This window comes from Leopardus geoffroyi, chromosome A2 (assembly GCF_018350155.1).
Source record: "Leopardus geoffroyi isolate Oge1 chromosome A2, O.geoffroyi_Oge1_pat1.0, whole genome shotgun sequence".
NCBI classification, from domain to species: domain Eukaryota; kingdom Metazoa; phylum Chordata; class Mammalia; order Carnivora; family Felidae; genus Leopardus; species Leopardus geoffroyi.
Genome location: NC_059331.1, coordinates 20,604,663 through 20,623,669, shown reverse-complemented (window position 1 = coordinate 20,623,669; position 19,007 = coordinate 20,604,663). Strand labels below are relative to the sequence as shown.

At 53.7% G+C, this 19,007-nt stretch overlaps 2 protein-coding genes across 11 annotated transcripts; one reads left to right on the top strand and one right to left on the bottom strand.

The window, feature by feature from the left end:
- Positions 1 to 1,542: 1,542 nt before the first annotated feature.
- Positions 1,543 to 16,760, bottom strand: PARP3 (poly(ADP-ribose) polymerase family member 3). 9 transcript variants are annotated; one of them, XM_045493004.1, is made up of 12 exons: positions 16,753 to 16,760; positions 7,760 to 7,809; positions 6,884 to 7,073; positions 6,111 to 6,236; positions 5,706 to 5,894; positions 5,362 to 5,494; positions 5,046 to 5,272; positions 4,652 to 4,798; positions 4,358 to 4,444; positions 3,924 to 4,101; positions 2,563 to 2,718; positions 1,543 to 2,109 (listed from the first exon to the last, which is right to left on the bottom strand). In XM_045493004.1, the coding sequence occupies exons 3-12, from the start codon at positions 7,064 to 7,066 to the stop codon at positions 1,940 to 1,942; spliced, it is 1,596 nt and encodes a 531-aa protein (XP_045348960.1). In that variant the 5' UTR covers positions 7,067 to 7,073; positions 7,760 to 7,809; positions 16,753 to 16,760; the 3' UTR covers positions 1,543 to 1,939. The 9 variants fall into 9 exon arrangements, with proteins under 9 accessions (XP_045348960.1, XP_045348955.1, XP_045348957.1 ...); XM_045492999.1 differs by lacking the exons at positions 7,760 to 7,809; positions 16,753 to 16,760 and adding an exon at positions 8,162 to 8,250; XM_045493001.1 differs by lacking the exon at positions 16,753 to 16,760 and having other exon boundaries at positions 6,884 to 7,121; positions 7,760 to 8,085.
- Positions 8,548 to 16,430, top strand: RRP9 (ribosomal RNA processing 9, U3 small nucleolar RNA binding protein). Of its 2 annotated transcripts, XM_045493010.1 has the most exons (16): positions 8,607 to 8,728; positions 9,009 to 9,097; positions 9,298 to 9,364; positions 11,920 to 12,029; positions 12,395 to 12,462; positions 12,544 to 12,585; positions 12,828 to 12,954; positions 13,787 to 13,911; positions 13,994 to 14,086; positions 14,416 to 14,516; positions 14,596 to 14,730; positions 14,807 to 14,869; positions 15,020 to 15,165; positions 15,248 to 15,327; positions 16,076 to 16,149; positions 16,263 to 16,430. In XM_045493010.1, exons 2-16 carry the CDS (start codon positions 9,064 to 9,066, stop codon positions 16,354 to 16,356), a joined length of 1,359 nt encoding a protein of 452 aa, XP_045348966.1. In that variant the 5' UTR covers positions 8,607 to 8,728; positions 9,009 to 9,063; the 3' UTR covers positions 16,357 to 16,430. The 2 variants fall into 2 exon arrangements, with proteins under 2 accessions (XP_045348965.1, XP_045348966.1); XM_045493009.1 differs by lacking the exon at positions 9,298 to 9,364 and having other exon boundaries at positions 8,548 to 8,728.
- Positions 16,761 to 19,007: the final 2,247 nt, after the last annotated feature.

Here is a 19,007-nt window from a genome sequence, read left to right as displayed (position 1 = left end):
TTAAGGTTGATGGAAACCAAGATTCTGACTGTTAGAGAAAAGAGATATTTTAAATATGTATTTGAGGAAGAATGGAAGAGCCCTGTGGTGTTGGATTAGAATTGAAGAAATAGATATAGACAGACAGATGTGTTAATTTATATACATATACGTATTTCCTGGCTCTCTTTACTACAAGAACTTACAAGCAATGACACCCCAGAACTAAGGAGCATAACTACTGCCCAAATCTGGGATGCTAAATACCATTTCCTGCTCTAGGGAACCAGGGCTCCTTGGAGAAATGGCTGATTTGGGTTTGTGTGAAATGAGCCTGGAACATCTTGTGATGCCAGAAAGTAAGGAAGTGCTCAGAAAATGACATAGATCCAGGAATCAGTTAGAAGGGCCTTCTGCTGGCAAAATCTGGGGCATTTTGAAGATCAGGATAATTATAGTAATGGATTATAACCTAATGCATAAAATAAGAATCCACAAGTCCATATGGATAATAAAGAAAGAAAAAGGACTAGTATCAATAAATATAAAAGAAATGGTGGGATTAGATAACTGTCATTTGCAACCATCTTAGCAAAGATTGATTTAAGTCATTGATTCCAGGTAAAAGTCACCAGTGGATGTTAAAGCTAGTGGGTGAAAGTCCAGGAAAAATGGGACACTTACACCTCAAAATATTTTCCCACAGATTACTGATTAATTACAAATAGGAGAAATGGTAATTTTCCAGTGGAGAAACCTGGTGGTCACCACCTTAAGAGATCAAAATTAACATCACCTAGAATGGGACATGTCCCTCTGGATATAATGCACTGAAGACACATCACATAGGTCACGTCCCTGCTCAAACTGCACTACCCAAATCTGATCATGACAAAACATCAGACAAACCCAAATTTTGAGTTAGTCTGTAAGACAACTGGCCCATCCCCTTCACGAGTGTCAAGAATGTCAAAGTCATGAAGGGACAAGAAGGGCTGAGGAATGGCTTCAGACTGAAAGAGACGGATGAGACACAACAACTAAATGCAGTGTGAGACCCCGGACTGGATCCTGATTGCTCTCTAGCACCTGCACCCCATTTGTGGACAGCGTTACCTGGGGGTGGCTGTCATTCCTTTCATGATTGTACAGCAGTATTCCATGGATATGTGCTGAACTTGTTAATAATATTCAGATGTAAGATACATATGGATGCTTGGCCCCAAGACAGGAATGCTAGATTTGCCTGGCTGTGTCTGGGCCAAATGAGTCCCCAGATGCCCAGGTGAGTCTCCAGATGCCCAACAGTTTGGAATCCCCCTTTGAAGGCTCAATGATCAGGAGGCTAGTTGTTGCAGACTTGGATGTAGATCGACCTGTGCGTGTGTGTGTGTGTGTGTGTGTGTGCGCGCGCGCGCATGCGTGTGCGTCCCACATCAACCTTGTGAGTGCTTGCTCCCTGGAGTGGGCTGGTGCAGCTGTGCGGTGTGGTGGGTCCCCAACAAGAGAAAAGGAGGCCTGGGCCTGGTGCAGCTGCGGCACAGACAAGCAGAGGCCAGGGAGTGAGCAGATACAATATTTAATAAGCTTGCTGTGCATGCTTGACGTTTAGCCTACCCTGGTGCTCACACCTCTCGGACAGACAAGCTGGGCCAGGGTGGACAGCCCAGGTGGATCTGGGATTCTGCCCACTCTCAGTCTGTGCTCCTCTAACTTGAATGGGCTGCTGTATCTGTGCCCCAGTAATAATGGCAGCCTATCATGCCCATCACCTTAGGAGGTGAGACTCTGGGGCCACAGCCATGCCAGGGCTAGCAAGGATTGGAGGGAGGGGGGGATCACTGTCTGGGACACAAGAGGGAGATCTGGAGGCAAGAAGGGGTGATATGGGGGATGGGCAGGAAGGTTGAGATGATGGTCTAGCAGCCAGCAGGCCCTGGGGCAAGGGTAGGGGGACAGCTCAGAGATGAACCTCTAGCAGGTAGCGCAGGCGACACTGGCTCTCTTGGTAGATGAGATATTCGCTCTGGGAGAAGGTGGAGCTGCTGAACTCTGCGCAGGGCACGGGCTGGCCCTGGGGCACCGCCACTCGCTGTCCATCCAGCTCCAGCTCGGTGTCCTTGGCTGGATCTGCAGGGCACAGCAAGGTCCATGGGTGACTCAAGGGTCACTGGTCCTTGGCTTTACCAGTAAGTTCTGCCTCCTATGCTCTCCACTTCTGCCACAGGGAACACCTGCTCATTCCCTCCCTTGCAATCTCCAAGCCACTGCACAGGCCGGGCCTTCTGCCTGGAGTATCCTCCCCATTTCTCTGCCTGGGAAATGCCTACTTATCTTTCAATGCTCAGTCAATGACACCTTTTCGTTGAAGCCCTCCTGGATGCCCAGGAATATGTTCAATCAGCAAATGTTTGTCGAATGACAAAGTGAATGACCATAGTGAGGAAGCCTACTGCTTTTTGTCCCTCTCCTCAGCTCCTTCCCTGCCCACCTCCTGGGCCCACCATGCCCTGAAAGCATCCTGGTCCCCTAGCTCAGCCCCAGGTCTCTATCCTCAGGCCTGTCTAGCTTTTCAGGACTCACCAGGCTCTGTGTGGCCTCGGGCAATGACACTGTCGAAGCCAGGAGGTGGCTGCTTCAAGCTGGGCTCGTCGATGGTGATGTGGTACTCTCTGCCCAGTGCCACCTCACCCAGGAACATGTAGCCAATTTGGTGGGCTCCGCAGGACATGCCAGTAACTGGGGGACACAGGGAAGAAGCTTGGCCCTCCTACCTGACTCCCTGGTCCCCTTCTGCTGCATCCTTATCTCCTCTGGCTTTGTTGACCGAGCCCAGGAAAGTGCCCACTCTTCCTGCATCCTTAAAAACACCACTTGTCCTGGCTGTGCTCCCCCCTACCCCTTACCCAACTCTTCTGATCCCTGAGAGCAGGTGTATGCAGCCCCTTCTACCTGACACCAACGTCAGCAAGGGGCTCCCAGTGACCAAATCCAGGGTGGAGGCCTTTTCTCTCTGGCCTGTTCTGTTGATTTTGCCACTGGCATCCTCTACCTCCTAGCCTAGGACCCCCTTGCACTGGCTCTGCTGAGGCTACCCTCTACTCCTTCATAGGCTCCTCTGCCCTCCTGGTGGTCCCCTTGGCCTTGAGCAACCTCAGACATCCGAGAACATCAGCCCCATCCAACCTTGCTCTCTTGGATCAGTGGGTGGTAGTGGTCTCCAATGATGGGCTGGCCGGGGAGCCAGTCTGGGGAGGTCTCCTCAGTGAGGACACCTCGGGACAGAAACTTGGGGGTCATCAGAGATACTTCAACCCTGTCACACATGCTGCCCATCCCACCTCCCGCACATCCCTCTCACGGATTCTTTCTTCCCCCACCTCCACTGCCTGGGTTGTGTGCCCATCACATCTGGCCTGGGTAAGAACATGGCCTCCCTATGCCTCTGGCCTCAGTCGCTCTCCCTGGGGCTGTAGCCACTGAGATGCTGCTGCTATACCAAGTCTGGTGAGGGTCCCATCACTATCTGGATAAAGCTCCCTTGATCTTCCAGGCCCCAGCCCTCCCGCCCACACAAGGCATTTGCTTGGAGCCTTATCATCAGGCTGTGCTTGGAGGTCCTGACATGGTGTGCATAGCCTCCCAGCCTGTGTGCCACTTCCTAGTTTCTTTACCTCCAAACCTCCTCTTTCACTGCACTCCCCTCCACATCTGGCTGGCACGCTCATCCTATCTGCATCACCTGCTCCAGGAAGAGATGCTGCCTGGGGCTGTCTGACCTGTCTCTGACCACTGGCCCCTCCACGGAGTCCCCATAGGACTCAGGATGCCCCGCTGAGCACTCTTATCAGTAGCTATTCAAGGTTTCCTCTTTTGGGCGAGCACTGGGCCTGGTCTTCCCTGGTGTCCTGCACCTGCCCAGGTGGCCCCCGGGGGTATCTCACCATAGCCCGCTGACTTGCTATTCTCTGAGGCGAAGTAGATGCCCTTGCCAACGCGGCCACCAGAATGTGGCATGATGCGAAGCCCACTGGTGAGGATGGCGGCCACCACAGCCACATTGGTGCCATGCCACAGCAGCCTCCGATTACCCAGCTTGGCGTGGGCCTGGAACCTATCTCCCTGGGGGGAAGGAGGTGGGAACAGGAAAGGTCATGCTATCCAAGCTCAGGTGCTTCTCCCTGATGCTCAGAGAGCACCACCAAGGCCAAAGGCACCTCTGGCCAATCACATCCACTCATGCACACGTGCACAAGACCTGGGTCTGAGGGAAACTGACAAGTTGTTAAGCTGACTCACTAATGGGCACATAAACTAAGGTCATCTCCTTCAGAGTCAGATAGTGATAGGGGAGTGGGTTGGGAGGAATCTCTCTTACCTCCCCTTCTCGGTTTACTTTCCAAACATGTTGAAGAACAGGGCACCTGTAGGTGTTGCCAGTCTGTTCTAAGTAGGTATATATTACCTGCAAGGAAAGCAGATGCTGGATGCCGAGGCTGACAGATGTGTGGACAAACCCCCACTGGTGCCCCAGTCCCAGAACTCTCCCTGGGCCCTTCAGACACAGGGAGAGAAGGCCAAGGCCAAGGGATTCCTCTGCACACCAGGAGGGCAGATGGGTAGAGGGACAGTGCCTGCTATTAGCCAGGCTCCTCTGTGGGACCTGGCCCACCTTGTACTCGGGTGCCTCGGAGTCGAGCAGCTGGAGCTGGCACTTAAGGAGCTGGTAGTCTCGGTCCAGTGGGTGTGGCACCTCCTTCACCTTCTCCTCCTCACGGGCTGCCTGCAGGGTCTGAGCCAGCTCGATGTCTGCCAGCACCTAAAGTGATGGGCACTGGCAGCTTGTCTGTCCACTTGACTCCCAGCCTCCTCCCTCCCACACGACTGGGACCATGGTCACCCCACCTGTGCACCCCCATACCATCTATCTGCCTGGCCTTCCCCTCCCCTGTCCTTCAACCTACCCATTCAGTCCACCTATCTGGGCCTTCTTGGCCATCTGTCCTCCATCTCCCTTGCCCAGTCTGTCTGTCTGCCCCACTGCCCACCCACTTGCCAACCCTCACCAGCAGCATGTCCTTTTTGGCCTGCAGAAGCTCAGGGGAGTTGATAGATGGGGGCCGATTGCGGCCAAAGTTGTGGGGAATGACAGTGTAGAAGTGGGAGGATAGCTTCTCCAGGCTGCGGCCATCATCTGTAGGGTCTTTGAGGGCCGCTTCCAGTGCCTCCAGAGCCTCGAAGCCCCGTGCAATCTGCTGCTTGCTCAACTTCCCTAGGGGCATCTTCTTCACATCTAGGAGGTGGGGAAAGTCAGGGAGACTCAGTCCCATGGCCTTGCAGCCCCCAGGCCCCTGCAACCCTGTCCGGCCTCTCTCCCCTCACCCAGGTTCATGAGGGTCATGGCATTCTTGAACATGTCTTTGCTGAAGATGTTGGTGATGAGCTTCTGTGTAGCTGCGTCCAGGGAGCAGGGCCGCACCTGCTGAACCATGGTCCTTACTGGGCCTCCAACCATCTAGAGGTAGAGGGCACAAATGAGCAGGAGTAGCTGGGCACAGCCAGAGAAGAACCTGGCATTAAACAGAGACTGGCCAGGTTGAGGCCAGAGAAGAGAGGTCTGTGCCTGAGGCCACAAAGCTGGACAGTGGCAGAACACAACTGGCTGGGTCTCTCCATCTAGTCCCCTCCCTCAATGCAAGGCCCACCACCCTCCCTGGCCACTTCACCTTCACCATGGCTTCCTGGGCCTCGTCCTCTCCTTGTACTTCAATAAGCATGTACTTGCCCGGGTGGGCCACAAAATGGTCCCGATCCACCCAGCTGTTCTTGGTCTTGTCCTGAAACTTCTTCTCAAAGTCCTTTTTTGCATCCTCCAGTAACATGAAATAGCTGAGCTTTGACTGGCCCACTTCTCCCTGCAACCAACAACCTTCAGGGGTGTGCCTGCGACAGTACCCACTGTGGACATTAGTTGCCCTCTGCTGTGCCAAGAGCCCCTGGGTAGTCAGAAGTGGGGAGGGGGTGTGGTCAGCAGCTGAGTAAGTTGTGGGGACCCTGGGGGAGTAGGGGGCATGTATTGTAAAGGGAGAGGTGGGGAGGAGGTGGGCACAGGGTGGGAAGGTGGCACTCACCACACGACCCCAGCGGTTCCAGCAGGCGAAGTGGTCACCCTCTTCCAGCAGCTGGATGATGTAGAATTTGTTGTTGTTGCTCCCAATGTTGGTCTGGTTCAGGGTGCAGGCGTAGTCTTCATGCACCTGGGGCCAGAGGGGGCATAGGGAAGGCAGGCTGGCTTGGGCTGCCCTTGAATGAGACAGGGTACCCAGCTGCACAATGACAGGGGTCTGATGGGGAAGGAGTCATGCTGCACTGGGGCATCGGAGGAGGCCCTGTCAGGGAAGGCTTGAGGAGGTCACGGTTCTGCCCTGGGGGACACAGACTGAGGGGACATGACTCAACCCAGGCAGTTGGGGTGAGTTCTGGGAGGACATGGCTGTGCCCTGTATCAGGGAATCAGAGAGAGACATTGGTTCTGCCCTGGGGGGTTGACAGGGACATGACCCTGCCATGCAAGGGATCTCAGGGGACATGGCTCTGTGGGGCTGCTTTAGGGGACATAGTGAACCCTGGGAAGACTGAGGGGTCACAGCCCTGCCTTAAGTGTGGCAGGGGGAGGCCTAAGAAGCTCAGGGGCCTGCTCTGGGGTCTGAAGAACAGACATGACCTGCCTGGATCTGATGGTATATAACCCTACATGACCTTTGGGGTCTTGGGGGAACATAGCTTACTTGGGACCTTGACCTATCAGGCCAGAACCAAGCCCCAGTGGGAAGCAGAGTAGGTCTGAGTGTATTTATACCTAGGAAGGAGTAGGCTCCAAGACTGGATGGGGCCTACAGCTTACCTGAGTCCTGGGACTGTGGCTGAGTGGGCATGCTGGATCCACTCGGACTATGTGCTTCTCCGTGGGTGCAGCTCTGAGAGCCTTGGCAGTGGAGCGGAAGCTGTCCTCCTCCTCTGCCCCCTGACGCCCCTTCTTTTTTTCAGGACCCGCATGTTGCACCGGGGGCTTGCGTTTTGGAGCCATGGCTCTTCTGGGGCACAGAGGGGTCCCTCAGGGCTTCATGGACTCTGCATTCCACCTGGCTGGCACAGCACCAGCTTGCCCCACTTTGGGTTTGCCCTTTGGTGTTCTGCCCCCAACCCCCCACCCTCAAGCCACTGTCTCCCCCTGCTTCCATTTCCCCATTCCCAGATTCAGACCAAAACCAGCTCTCTGTACCAGTCACCTTTCCCTTTTCCCATTCAGAGGGGCCAGGCCAGGACCCTGTACAGTCTGCCTGGGGTCAAGGAAGAGTGGTTCCCTATCCTCTAGCAATCCAGTATGTCCTGATGAGGGAGGGAAAGTGAAAGGAGAATCTCCTTCCTCTTGCTTCTGGGCTCCTCCTCCCTTCAGAGCACTCCCTGGGTACTGCTTGCTCCTCCCCTGTCTCAGCTGACTCAGATGGGCCTGACATGGTTGCTAGGCTGAGTCACCCAACTATGGAGGACAGTGGGCAGTAATAGCTCCCCGGGGCCACACTCCTGGGGCCAGATGTGTCCCTCCAGAACGTGCGACCCAGAGGCCTAGAAACCATTCATTCCCAAGGGGTTCAAAAGTTCGGGGGTGCCAGTCAGGGTGTGAGATCAGTGGCCTTGAACTGCCAGAGGGCAAGGGCCAGTCCCACCCATCCCTGCCCTGCCCTGCGGAGGGCTGTGGGCTGGATCATAGGGCACTCACCTAGGAGAAAGAAGCCGTGACCTGGCGGCTAGTGGCGGCCTAGTGAAGGTCTACTATCAGGACCCCCACAGCAGTTCCAGTTCTAGGGCCTTGTCTAGCAACCCTCTGTAACCTTAGGTGTGACTTGGAGAGTGATTTCCCTACAGTCGCCAGAGATGGGGGCAGGGGCAACACAGGAGTGGGGGGTGTGGTTTTCTAGCTATCCGGCCACCAGTCAAGTGAGTCAGAGGCTGGGCAGGAGGAGGCCGGCAGCCTGTCCCATGGACCCATGGACACTTGATAGGGATACAGCCAAGGCCTAAGGGACTGACGCATCCTGAGCGCCGCTTGTCTGGCCAGAAGTGCGCAGTACAAGTCCGCCGGTTGCCAATGACCTTGGACCCTGGTGCAGGCACTGCCTACCTCTTCTCGAGGCTGCCTAGATTCCCCGGGTTATCTAGTGCCAGGCTGGTTCGTTCTTGCCCCCGCCCCCGACGGGGAGGAGTCACGTTCCGAGACGTGAAACCCTGCATCTCTGACACCTCCCGGCGTTCAAGGGCCGCAAACACAGCGAAAGCCCGTCTCTTCCGACCCGCCCTTGGACGTCAGCCTGAAGCAGGGCGCACGCGCCACTGCCTTGTGCCGGAAGCGCCCGGAGAGGCTTGCTATCTACTGGAGACTGGCGCGGGAGCCTGTAGGAACTGTTGGAGGCGTGGCCACAAGCGTTTACCCTATGGGCGCTTGGGGGGCGTGGCAGAGTTTACAGAAGGACCCAATGGAGCTGTGGGAGGCGGGGCCTACCAGGCAATGGGAGCCTATCCGGGCCCGGAGTCTTGCCAGACCGCCTGGGTTTAGCAGCCACGTGAGTTCTCCGTGGCGGTCCTTACACGCAAGGTGGGCAGCATGTCGGCTGCAGCGGCGGCTCGAAAACGCGGAAGGTCGGCCTCGGGGGCCGGGGCCAGTGCAGGGGCCGGCAAGCGGCGGCGGAAGGTGAGTCTGGCTCTTCTGCAGGCCAGAGTCAGTCCCGTTACTGGGACCACCGTCATCTCCTATGGACACCCTGGCCCCCAGCCCCTCCGTGGCCCTGTTTTCGGGATTCCAGCTGGAGTCAGCTTCGTCCCTCTCTCCGCGGGCCAAATCCTGGAAGGCCTTGCACTTGAGCCGGGGGGCCACCGCCTTTCCTAGTCCCGCGGCTCTCGAGGGATCGGAAAGGGCTCTTGCACAGTGCCGGGGTGTTTGGGACCCTTGACCAACGAAAGGATTATTTAATTCTCAGGCGGATTCTGCCGGGGAGAAGGGCAAGTCCAAGGGAGGCGGCAAGATGAATGAGGAGATCTCCAGCGACTCCGAGAGTGAGAGGTGAGCTCTCTTCCACTGGGGAAAGGGGACACAGAGGCCCATGGTGTATGGAAGATTCAGTGAGTGTGGGCAGAGCTGGGCCTAGAACCCAGGTTTCCCGCCTTTTTGGCTCTTAGATCTTGGCTCTTTCCTCCAGTTCTAACCCTGATGAGTAGGTCTCATCTTGAGGAGATTGAGAAGTCTCATCTCCTTCCCTGCAGGGTCCCAATGCGAGACCAGTGAGAGCTCCCTCATTGGCAGGGACCTGAGCACAGGCTGGACTGGCTGGTAAGGGAAGTGGAATGCAAGAAATGCTTGCTAGTTCTTCATCTGCTTTCCCCAATTTCACAATTGCTGCTCTCCCCGCTGACTCTCAACATACGCCAGGTACTGGCTTTACTGTTGAGAATAGAGATCAGCAGGCAGGTGAAGACAAAACGTGTTGTAATAGGATGTGTATTCTACAGCTCTGTGTTCTGGAGACAGGTGAGGGAACATTTAAATAGGGCCTGGAGAGATGAAGAGGAGTCCCTCACGTAGAGGTAGGGAGGACACTCAGGGATCAGAGAAAAGTCTAGGGCTTTTTGTATGTAAATTGTCAAATTTGTATGTAAAACTGCCAGACTGGGAGATGGAGAGGATGGAAAGGTAGGTGTTGGCTGCATCCAGATTGTTGAGGGCTTTTAATACCTCCCTCATTCTGCAGGTGACAGGGGTGGGGCATGATGCAGGGTTTCAGAGGACGCTAGCAAAGTGTCAAGTCCTGAGCCTGTGGAATGGAGTCTGTCATATCAGGGGATGGATCCTAGAGTTGGCCTTAGAAATTCAGCTTCTAAAACTGAGTACATGTTGGCCTTAACCTGCTCACAGAGATATATATTTTCTCTCAAGGTTACTCTGGGCAGGTGTGTGTCTGGCCCTGTGCCAAATACTTTTAACGTTTAAAGAATGTGTTGTGAATGTATGAGATACAGAAGAGTTCATGAAACGTGTTTGTACTATAGGGAGCAGTGGTGAAATGATGAACCTCTGTGCGCCCACCCCTTAGGTTAGGAACTAGACCATTTGCAGAAACTTGGAAGCCCCAACTGCATTCCTGACTTGAGTTAATCATTTCTTTGGTCTCCCCTTCTTCCTCCCTCCCTTCCTTCTCCTTCTCTTCTTCATTTTTTTCATTCAGATACAATTTACATATAGTAATACTCACCTTTTTTAGCGTACAGTTTGTGAGTTAAACACATGTAGTTGTATAATGACCACCACTGTGAAGGTATAGAAGGGTTTCATCACACTCCAGAACTCACCCCCACTCCTTTGTGGTCAGTTACTGCCCTGCCTCCAGTCCCTGCTAACTACTGTCCCTGGATTTTGCTTTTTCCAGAACATCAAATGAGTGGAATTATACAATACAATGTATATTTCCTTTGCTTTCCTTTAGAGTTCTGTCTCCTATGTGTGAACCCCTAAACAATAGACCGATTAGTTTGGGTAAACGGAGTGCAAGTTCTAACCTTGGCTGGTTAGCAGGGCAGCCACCAACCCTGTTGGCTGAAGGCTTGCTGAGCACTGAGTACTAAATGGTCTCTGTGACCTGATTTAGCTTCGGCTTCCTTGAGAGTTTCCAAGGTCCTTTCTGGGAAAGTTGTGGGCAGGGTCATGAATGAGTCCTGGGGAACAACTGGGGCATTTGACAGGGACTAGGTATCTTTTTTTTTTTTTTTTTTTTTAACGTTTATTTATTTTTGAGACAGAGAGAGACAGAGCATGAATGGGGGAGGGTCAGAGAGAGGGAGACACAGAATCTGAAACAGGCTCCAGGCTCTGAGCTGTCAGCACAGAGCCCGACGCGGGGCTCGAACTCACGGACCGCGAGATCATGACCTGAGCCGAAGTCGGCCGCTTAACCGACTGAGCCACCCAGGCGCCCCAGGACTAGGTATCTTTAGGCATGTGATCAGAAGGGACGGTTCCTGTGACCTACCTCTAGCTCCCAGGAGCAAGTCAAAGTAGGACTTGTCTTGAGTAAAGAGAGTGCCCTCAGCCGGGGTAGGGAGTGGGCGTGGAAGGGAAAGCAGAAACTTCAGCACAAGGTCAAGCCAAGACCAGTTAAGCTTCACCTGGAATCCTGTCCTCAAGGTAGAGGATGGTGCTATGGCATCCATAGTGAGGTGGCATCCAAGGTGAGGATGCGGCAATGACATCCCAGCGTGTCTGCCTCTTGGGTCCTTTTTTCAGACCTGGGCTGGCTGCTCCCCTGTCTGGGGGTGGTTCTGGGATTTACCTTTTCTGCTTTTCATGTTGGATCTCCTATTCCCTGTCTCCCATGCCTTTCTCATTCTTAGTTTATCCTCTTGTTTGGGGAGCACATCCCCATCCTTAAATGAAGTGTAGAAAAGACCAATCTTGTGGCACCTTGTATATCTGATAGTAACTGGCATGGCCTTCCAGGAGTTCACATTTTCCTTCAGAATTTTGTGTGTGAGGCTCTTTGCCTGCCTGCTTTCAGTGTTGTTGTTGAGACTTCTGAAGCCTTTTGATTCCTGACCCTTTGTATGTAACCTTTTGTCAGCAGCCTGTAGAACCTTCTCTTTCCCTCTAGAATTGAGAAACTTCACAGTGATCTTCTTGGGTTTGGGGTCTCTTTTCACCCTTATGTCAGGCACTGGGTAGGTCCTTTCAATTTGGTAAGTCACCTGTTTTGGTTTTCTACATGTGTAATCGTTGGCCATGAGGGCTGGCAGGGATGGGGGCGGTTGAGTGTCGGGAAGCAGCGACGAGGCATGGTCCTAGAGGCTAGAGGAGCGGGGTGAGCCCCTTCAGAGCCAGCCCCTCCCCACCCCCAGCCTAGCTCCCAGGAAGACTGAGGAGGAAGAGGAGGAGGAGCTGGAGGAGACAGCCCAGGAAAAGAAGCTGCGCTTGGCCAAACTCTACTTGGAGCAGCTCAGGCAACAAGGTGAGCCCATGCACTGGGCCTGTGAGTTCAGGGTCTGTGCTTAAGGCTGCCTGCTGTACCTGATGGGTAACTGATTCAGGTACCTGGTGGGCTGTCAGAGCTCCTGGTGCCAGTGGCCCTGGGGGAGAATGGCTAGGAGAGTAACGGGCCTCCTGGGCTGGGCCAGACCTTCAGCTTACTTTATCTCTAAGTAAAGGCAGGGGGTAGGCAGGAGGAGACCCCTCCTTTGCCCAAGGCATCCTAAACTTTCCATGGGACACAGCTTGAGTGTTTGGGGCCCAGGATGGAGGTGGTGGTGGTGGGGATGGGAAGGGAGAAGTGGAGTCTCGGCCTCGGTTTACTTGGTCTGGTCTGTCCTTGCACAGAGGAGGAGAAGGCTGAGGCCCAGGCATTTGAGGAGGACCAGGTGGCAGGGCGCCTGAAGGAGGATGTGGTGAGTGTAGAGGGAAGGTGGTAGGAGAGAAGGGTGGGGCTGGCCCTGCTCCTGGGAGCTCACCCTTTCCTCTCTGTGCAGCTCGAGCAGAGAGGCAGGCTGCAGAAGTCGGTGGCAAAGGAGGTGAGTGGGCAGGGCACTTTGGTATAAGTAAGCCTGGGGACTCAGGCTGTGGGGGTCTTTCTTTGCTCTGGAACATGGTGAGCACTAAGGCAGACAGGACGGACCAGATAAGGGTCTGATCCTTGCAGTTCTGTGTCCACTTTGCCTTCTGGTCAGGGTGGTGGGAAAGGATGGCGTGTGTGTGTGTGTATGTGTCGGGGCCTTCCTGCCCCCTGTCGCAGTGACCCAGCCCTGCCCACCAGATTCAGGCCCCAGCCCCGGCTGACATCCAAGTCTTGCGGGGGCACCAGCTCTCCATCACATGTGTGGTCATCACCCCTGACGACTCAGCCATCTTCTCTGCTGCCAAAGACTGCACCATTATCAAGTGTGAGTGAGCAGCTGGGTGGGGGTGCAGCCTCACCAGGGGTCTTTGGGGAGGGCTGGTCTGCGGAGGAGGGAGTAATCAGGGCAGACTGAGGCCTGATGGGGAAAGCTTCTGGAGGTAAGTTTGCTCCTGAAGAAGTGTTCTCTGTGGGCGCCTGGGTGGCTCAGTCGGTTGAGCATCCAACTTCGGCCCAGGTTGTGATCCCGTGCTTCCTGGGTTCGAGAACTGCGTCGGGCTCTGTGCTGACAGCTTGGAGCCTGGAGCCTACTTCAGATTCTGTGTTTCCCTCTTTCTCTGCCCCTCCCCCAGTCTGTCTCTCGGTCTCCCAAAAATGAATAAACATTAAAAAAAAAACAACGAAGTGTTTTCTGGATGACAACGGAAGCTTTTGCCCAGGAGTGGCCCTAGTGACTCTGTGTTGCTGTCACTGGGGATGATGAGGCAGGATAATGATTGAATGAGGAGTGATGCTGCAGGTGGGCAGCTGGAGGGTACCTGAGGCCCTGTGCAGTCTTGGGATTGCATTCCTGGTCCTCCTGGGTCTCCCCTTTGACAGCGGAGTACTTTCCTCAGGAGAAACCAGAAGAACGCGCACCCTTGGTCCCAAAGCTCCATCCTGTCCTTTTCTTTGGGGCTTTGTGGCTGCTTTTTGGCATTATTGTCACCATTTAACAGATGAGGAAATTGAGGGGACTTGTGCAGGGTCTCACAGTGGCTGAGCCAGATCTTTGGCCCTGAGGCCATGACCTTTTCCACAGCCCCATACTGCCCTTGAGGGGGTTGCCAGCCAGTCCTCTCCTCCGTCACAGTAGCCTCTCTCTTTCCTGGTGTTAGGGAGTGTTGAGAGCAGACGGAAGCTTCATGTGATCCCACGAGCCAAGAAGGGTGTGGAGGGGCAGCCCCCCGGCCACGGCAGCCACATCCTCTGCATGGCCATCTCCTCTGACGGCAAGTACCTTGTAAGGCAGGGTTGGCCCTGGGAGCGGGTGAGAGGCCCGGGCACACATCAGGTGCCTGGGGCCATTGTCATCATCTCCACAGGCCTCGGGTGACCGCAGCAAGCTCATTTTCATTTGGGAGGCCCAGAGCTGCCGGCACCTGTACACTTTCACGGGACACCGGGACGCTGTGTCGGTAGGAACTATGGATGTTTGGTGGTGCTTGGGTGATGGGGTGAATGAGGCAGGGGGTCCTTGAGGTCAGAGAACCTGTACTTCTGTGCAGTCGGTGGCACTGTAAAGGACATAAAGGGGTGAAGGGATAGGGAAGAGCTGGGAGAGGCTGAGTGGGCTTGCCTAAGAAGCAGGGAGCCCTCTGAGAAGTCTGCAGCTGCTTGATGGCTAGGGAGTGTGCCCTGACTCCTGTGTCTTGTGACCTGCTTTTCGGGAAGTCCTCCCTGGGCCTGACCCGTCTCGCCTGCCGTAGTCCAGGTCCCCTTTCACCTGCTCTCTGTGTACCCTTAGGGGCTGGCCTTCCGCAGAGGCACCCACCAGCTCTACAGCACGTCCCACGACCGCTCTGTGAAGGTGTGGAATGTGGCGGAGAACTCCTATGTGGAGACACTGTGAGTGTGTGCGGGGAGAGGGTGTGCGGATGTGTGTGCTTGTTCATGTGTGACCCATCCTGCCTCTGCCCCCCTCCAGCTTTGGGCACCAGGACGCCGTGGCCGCGCTGGATGCCCTGAGCAGGGAGTGCTGCGTGACGGCCGGGGGCCGAGACGGGACGGTGCGCGTGTGGAAGATCCCGGAGGAGTCCCAGCTTGTCTTCTATGGCCACCAGTAAGGCGATCCGCTGGGCCGGGTTGGGAAGGGTGTTGGGGAGAGGGGCCATGCCCCTTACTGCTCCTTTTGTCAGGGGCTCCATCGACAGCATCCAGCTCATCAATGAGGAGCACATGGTGTCGGGTGCAGATGATGGGTAAGAACTGCCTTTTGGATGTCTCATGCCACTGCCACTGCTCCTGGACTTGCCTCCTGGAATCCCCCTGTGTGGCTGGTGTGATTCCTTTCCGCTGAGTGGCCTTTCTGCCCTACCCCAGCCCCTCATGATCATATTCTCCGTTCGCAGCTCTGTGGCCTTGTGGGGCCTCTCTAAGAAGCGGCCACTTGCCCTGCAGCGTGAGGCCCATGGGCTGCAGGGGGAGCCAGGCCTGGAGCAGCCCTTCTGGGTGTCATCGGTGGCAGCCCTTCTCAACACGGACCTTGTGGCTACAGGTGGGTGCTCTTGGAGGCAGGGAGGAGGGGGTTGCAGGGTGGGCTGGCGTGGGGGTGCTCACTGTCTCCCCATCTCCCACAGGCTCCCACAGCTCTTGCGTGCGGCTCTGGCAGTGTGGGGAGGGCTTCCGACGGCTTGACCCTCTCTGTGACATTCCCTTGGTGAGTGGGGCTCTAGTGCCCAGCCTGTCTTTGCCACAGTCCCGAGGCCCAGGAGCTCGTGGCCCCTGGAATTAGACCCTTACTGTATTTTCCTACCAGAATGGAGGCTTCTCAGGTCAGGGCCAGCTATGACTTCTCTTTTTTATAGTCCCAGCTCCTAGCATAGGACCTGACAGGAACCCTCCCTCCTTTTTCCTCTTCCTTCTTCCCTTCCTCCCCTTTCCCCTTTTCTACTCCCTACCTTGTCCTGGGTGCAGGGGAACAAGGCAGGGACAAGGCAGGGAACATTGTGTGCAGAGCCATGGAGGGCCTGGTGCTGTGATGGGTTCTGTGAGGCTGGTGCCAGATTGACACCAGGCTAGGGCTTGTGAATGTGTGGCACCCTAAGGGACAGTGGCAGGATGGTCAGCGACATCTGGTGACAGTGAAGGGCTTGGTGATGGTCATGGGGTCTCTAGGATCCCACAGCCAGGAGCTAAGCCCTGGGCTACCCCTGACACCCGACGTACTTGGCATACACTGTCTCCTTAAATCCTCACAAATTTCACTGTGCGGCTGCTGCTCTGTTATCATCCACCTCACAGGTATGGAGGCTAAGGCCCTGACAGGTCAAGGGCTGGTCTGGGTGCAGGAGGCAGAGCAGGGATTTAACCTGGCCTGCTGAGGCCAAGCCCTTGGCTGTGAGGCTGGGGCTGTGGTGTTGGGGGAATCTGTTCTCACATCTTCCCATGTCTCTCCCTCTTCTCAGGTGGGCTTCATCAATAGCCTCAAGTTCTCCACCTCTGGGGATTTCCTGGTGGCTGGGGTGGGGCAGGAGCACAGGTATGAGGCATCCTTGGAGGGGTGAGGGTGGTGAGGCTGGGCTACCTGGTGGGACTGGGGGTGGTGGGGGCTGGGCCTGGCCTCAGCTGCTCCTTTCGTTTTGTCTTCTGCAGGCTTGGCCGCTGGTGGCGCATCAAAGAGGCTCGGAACTCCGTCTGCATCATCCCCCTCCGCAGGGCCCCCAGGCCCCCCACTGCCGGCTCCTGACTCCTCTCCACTTTATTTAAGTCCTTCCCAGGCCAGGCCCTGCCTTCTTTGTATTAAAAGCCTCCTCTTTTGGGCCTTGTCTCTTGCAGCTTCTTGGGCGGGGACAGCGGGTGATGGTGGGACTGTGGCTTGGAAAAGGCCAGGGAGGGACAGGGCTCCCACAGTCTCCATTCTGCCCCTCTGATGGCAGAGAGCTTTTTATCCTTTTCCATGGAACTTGGGGATGGAGACCTCAGAAAGCCCCTGGTCCCTAAGTATCCTCTGTGACCTTATTAGGCCAGGTCTCTACCCACTGCTCTGGGCTGGTAGGTGTCAGAAGCTGACCTCTCAGCCAGGAAGCCATGGCTGTCCAATTATGTGTTGGGGCTGGCTGTGGAGTCTGAGAACTGACAAGACCACTAGGCCTACAAGTCAGGGTGTCAGGGTGACCTGCCCCCCACCCCCGCCATTCCTGCCAGGGCCAGGTCAAGAACCTGGAGGGGACAGACTGCCCCTGGGGTGGGAGTGACACGCTACACTGCTTATTGCCTGGGGACAAGTGTCAGACTTAGGAATAGTGTGGTCCCCTCAGGAAGCCACAGGCTTCTCTCCTGCTCCCATGCTCTTGAGGCCTCACCCTCAGACCTGCTCCTGCCTGCCCTCATTCTTCTGAGGCCAGCGGGGTCAGGTTCAAATCAAACCCCCAAAAATCCTGTTCGAGGTCAGAAGACGTCGATAGAATTCATTTCATGTGTCTCTCCTCCAATTCAGCTCAATGATGGCATAAACATACCTCCTGAAAGACACTGCAAAGCAACACTGAAGTATACCTTAATATACTAACCCCTTTCCTATCGGCGTGCTCCTCCTAGGGGAAATCCACATCGTTTGAATCCTTGCTCCCCACTAAGTAATGCATCATTTTTCTTCTGACTGCTTTTATGATTTTTCTTGAGATTTGATATTCAGCAGTTTAATTACATGTGTGGGCATGGTTTTCTTTCTTTTTTTTTTAAATGTTTATTTATTTTTGAGACGGAGACAGAGTGCGAGTGGGGGAGGGGCAGAGAGAGAGGGAGACACAGAATCCGAAACAGGCTCCAGGCTCTGAGCTGTCAGCAGAGCCCAATGTGGGGCTCGAACCCACAAACTGCGAGATCATGACCTGAGCCGAAGACTGACACTCAACCGACTGAGCTACCCAGGCGCCCCAAGGCATGGTTTTCTTGAATACATCTTTTTCTTTTTTATTGTGTTAAAACACACAACAAAATTTACCACTTTTAATTTACCTTTACTTTTTAATTTACCTTTACTTTTAATTTAATTTTTAATTTACCATTTTTAAGCATACAATTCAGTGGTATTAGGTACCTATACATTGTGCAGCTGCCGCCACTGTCCACCTGCCAAAAGCTTACAAATCTGAAACTCTATACCTATTAAATAATACCCCCCCCAACACGCACACAGCCCACCTTCTCACGAGCCCCTAGCAACCACCATTTTACTTACGATTTTGACTACAACTAGCTCCTATAAGTGGAATTATACGCTATTAGTCTTTTTGTGACTGATGCATTTCTGATGTATTTCACTTCAGATAATGTCCTCAAGGTTCATTCATGCTGTAGCAGGTGTCAGAATTTCCTTTCCCCTAAAGACTGAATAATATTCCATTGTACGTATATGCCACATTTTGTTTATCCATTCATCTACCAAATGGATTGCTTCCATGTTTTAGCTATCGTGAATGATGATGCTCTGAACACAATTGTACAAATATTTCTCCAAGACTCTGCTTTCGGTTTTTTTGGAGGGGTGTATGCCTAGAAGTGGAATTGCTGCGACATATGGGAATTTTATGGTTAATTTCTTGAGGAGCCTCCATACAGTTCTCTACAATGACTACCATTTTACATTCCCACCAACAGTGCACAAAGGTTCCAATTTCTCCCCATCCTTGCCAACATTTGGGTTTTTTTTGGTTTTGTTTTTGTTTTTTGATAGAGCCATCCTAATGAGTGTGAGGTGGTATCACCTTTCACTTTTGACTTGCATTTCCCTAATGATTCATCATGTTGAGGATCTTTTCATGCACTTCTTGGCCACTCAGATATTTTCTTTGGATAAATGCTTATCCAAGTCCTTTGCCCATTTTTTAATTAGGGTGTTTGCTTTTTTGTTGTTGATCGAGTATATCCCCTTTGGTGTTTGCTGAGACTCTTGAATTTGTAAATTTATGCCTTTCACAAATTTGGGCAGTTCTTAGCCTTGCTTCAAAAGTTTTTTCTACATCAACTTCTTCTGGGACTCTAATAACATAAGTGTTAGACCTTTTAATATTGTCCCACAGATTGCTGAGGCTCTTTTAATTGTTTTCACAATATTATTTCTCTCTGGATTATTTCATTCCTGTTGCTCTATATTCAAGCCCACTGATTTCTCTGTCATCTGCATTCTGCTAATGAGCCTGCCAGTGAGTTATTTCAGATATTGTATTTTACAGTTATAAAATTTTCACTTGGTTCCTCTTTAAGTTTTTTGTTTTGTTTTAATTTTTTTAATTTTATTTATTTTGAGAGAGAGAAAGCACGAGTTGGGGAGGAGCAGAGACAGGGGAGAGAGAATCCCAAGCAGGCTCCGCACAGTCAGCACAGATCCTGATGTGG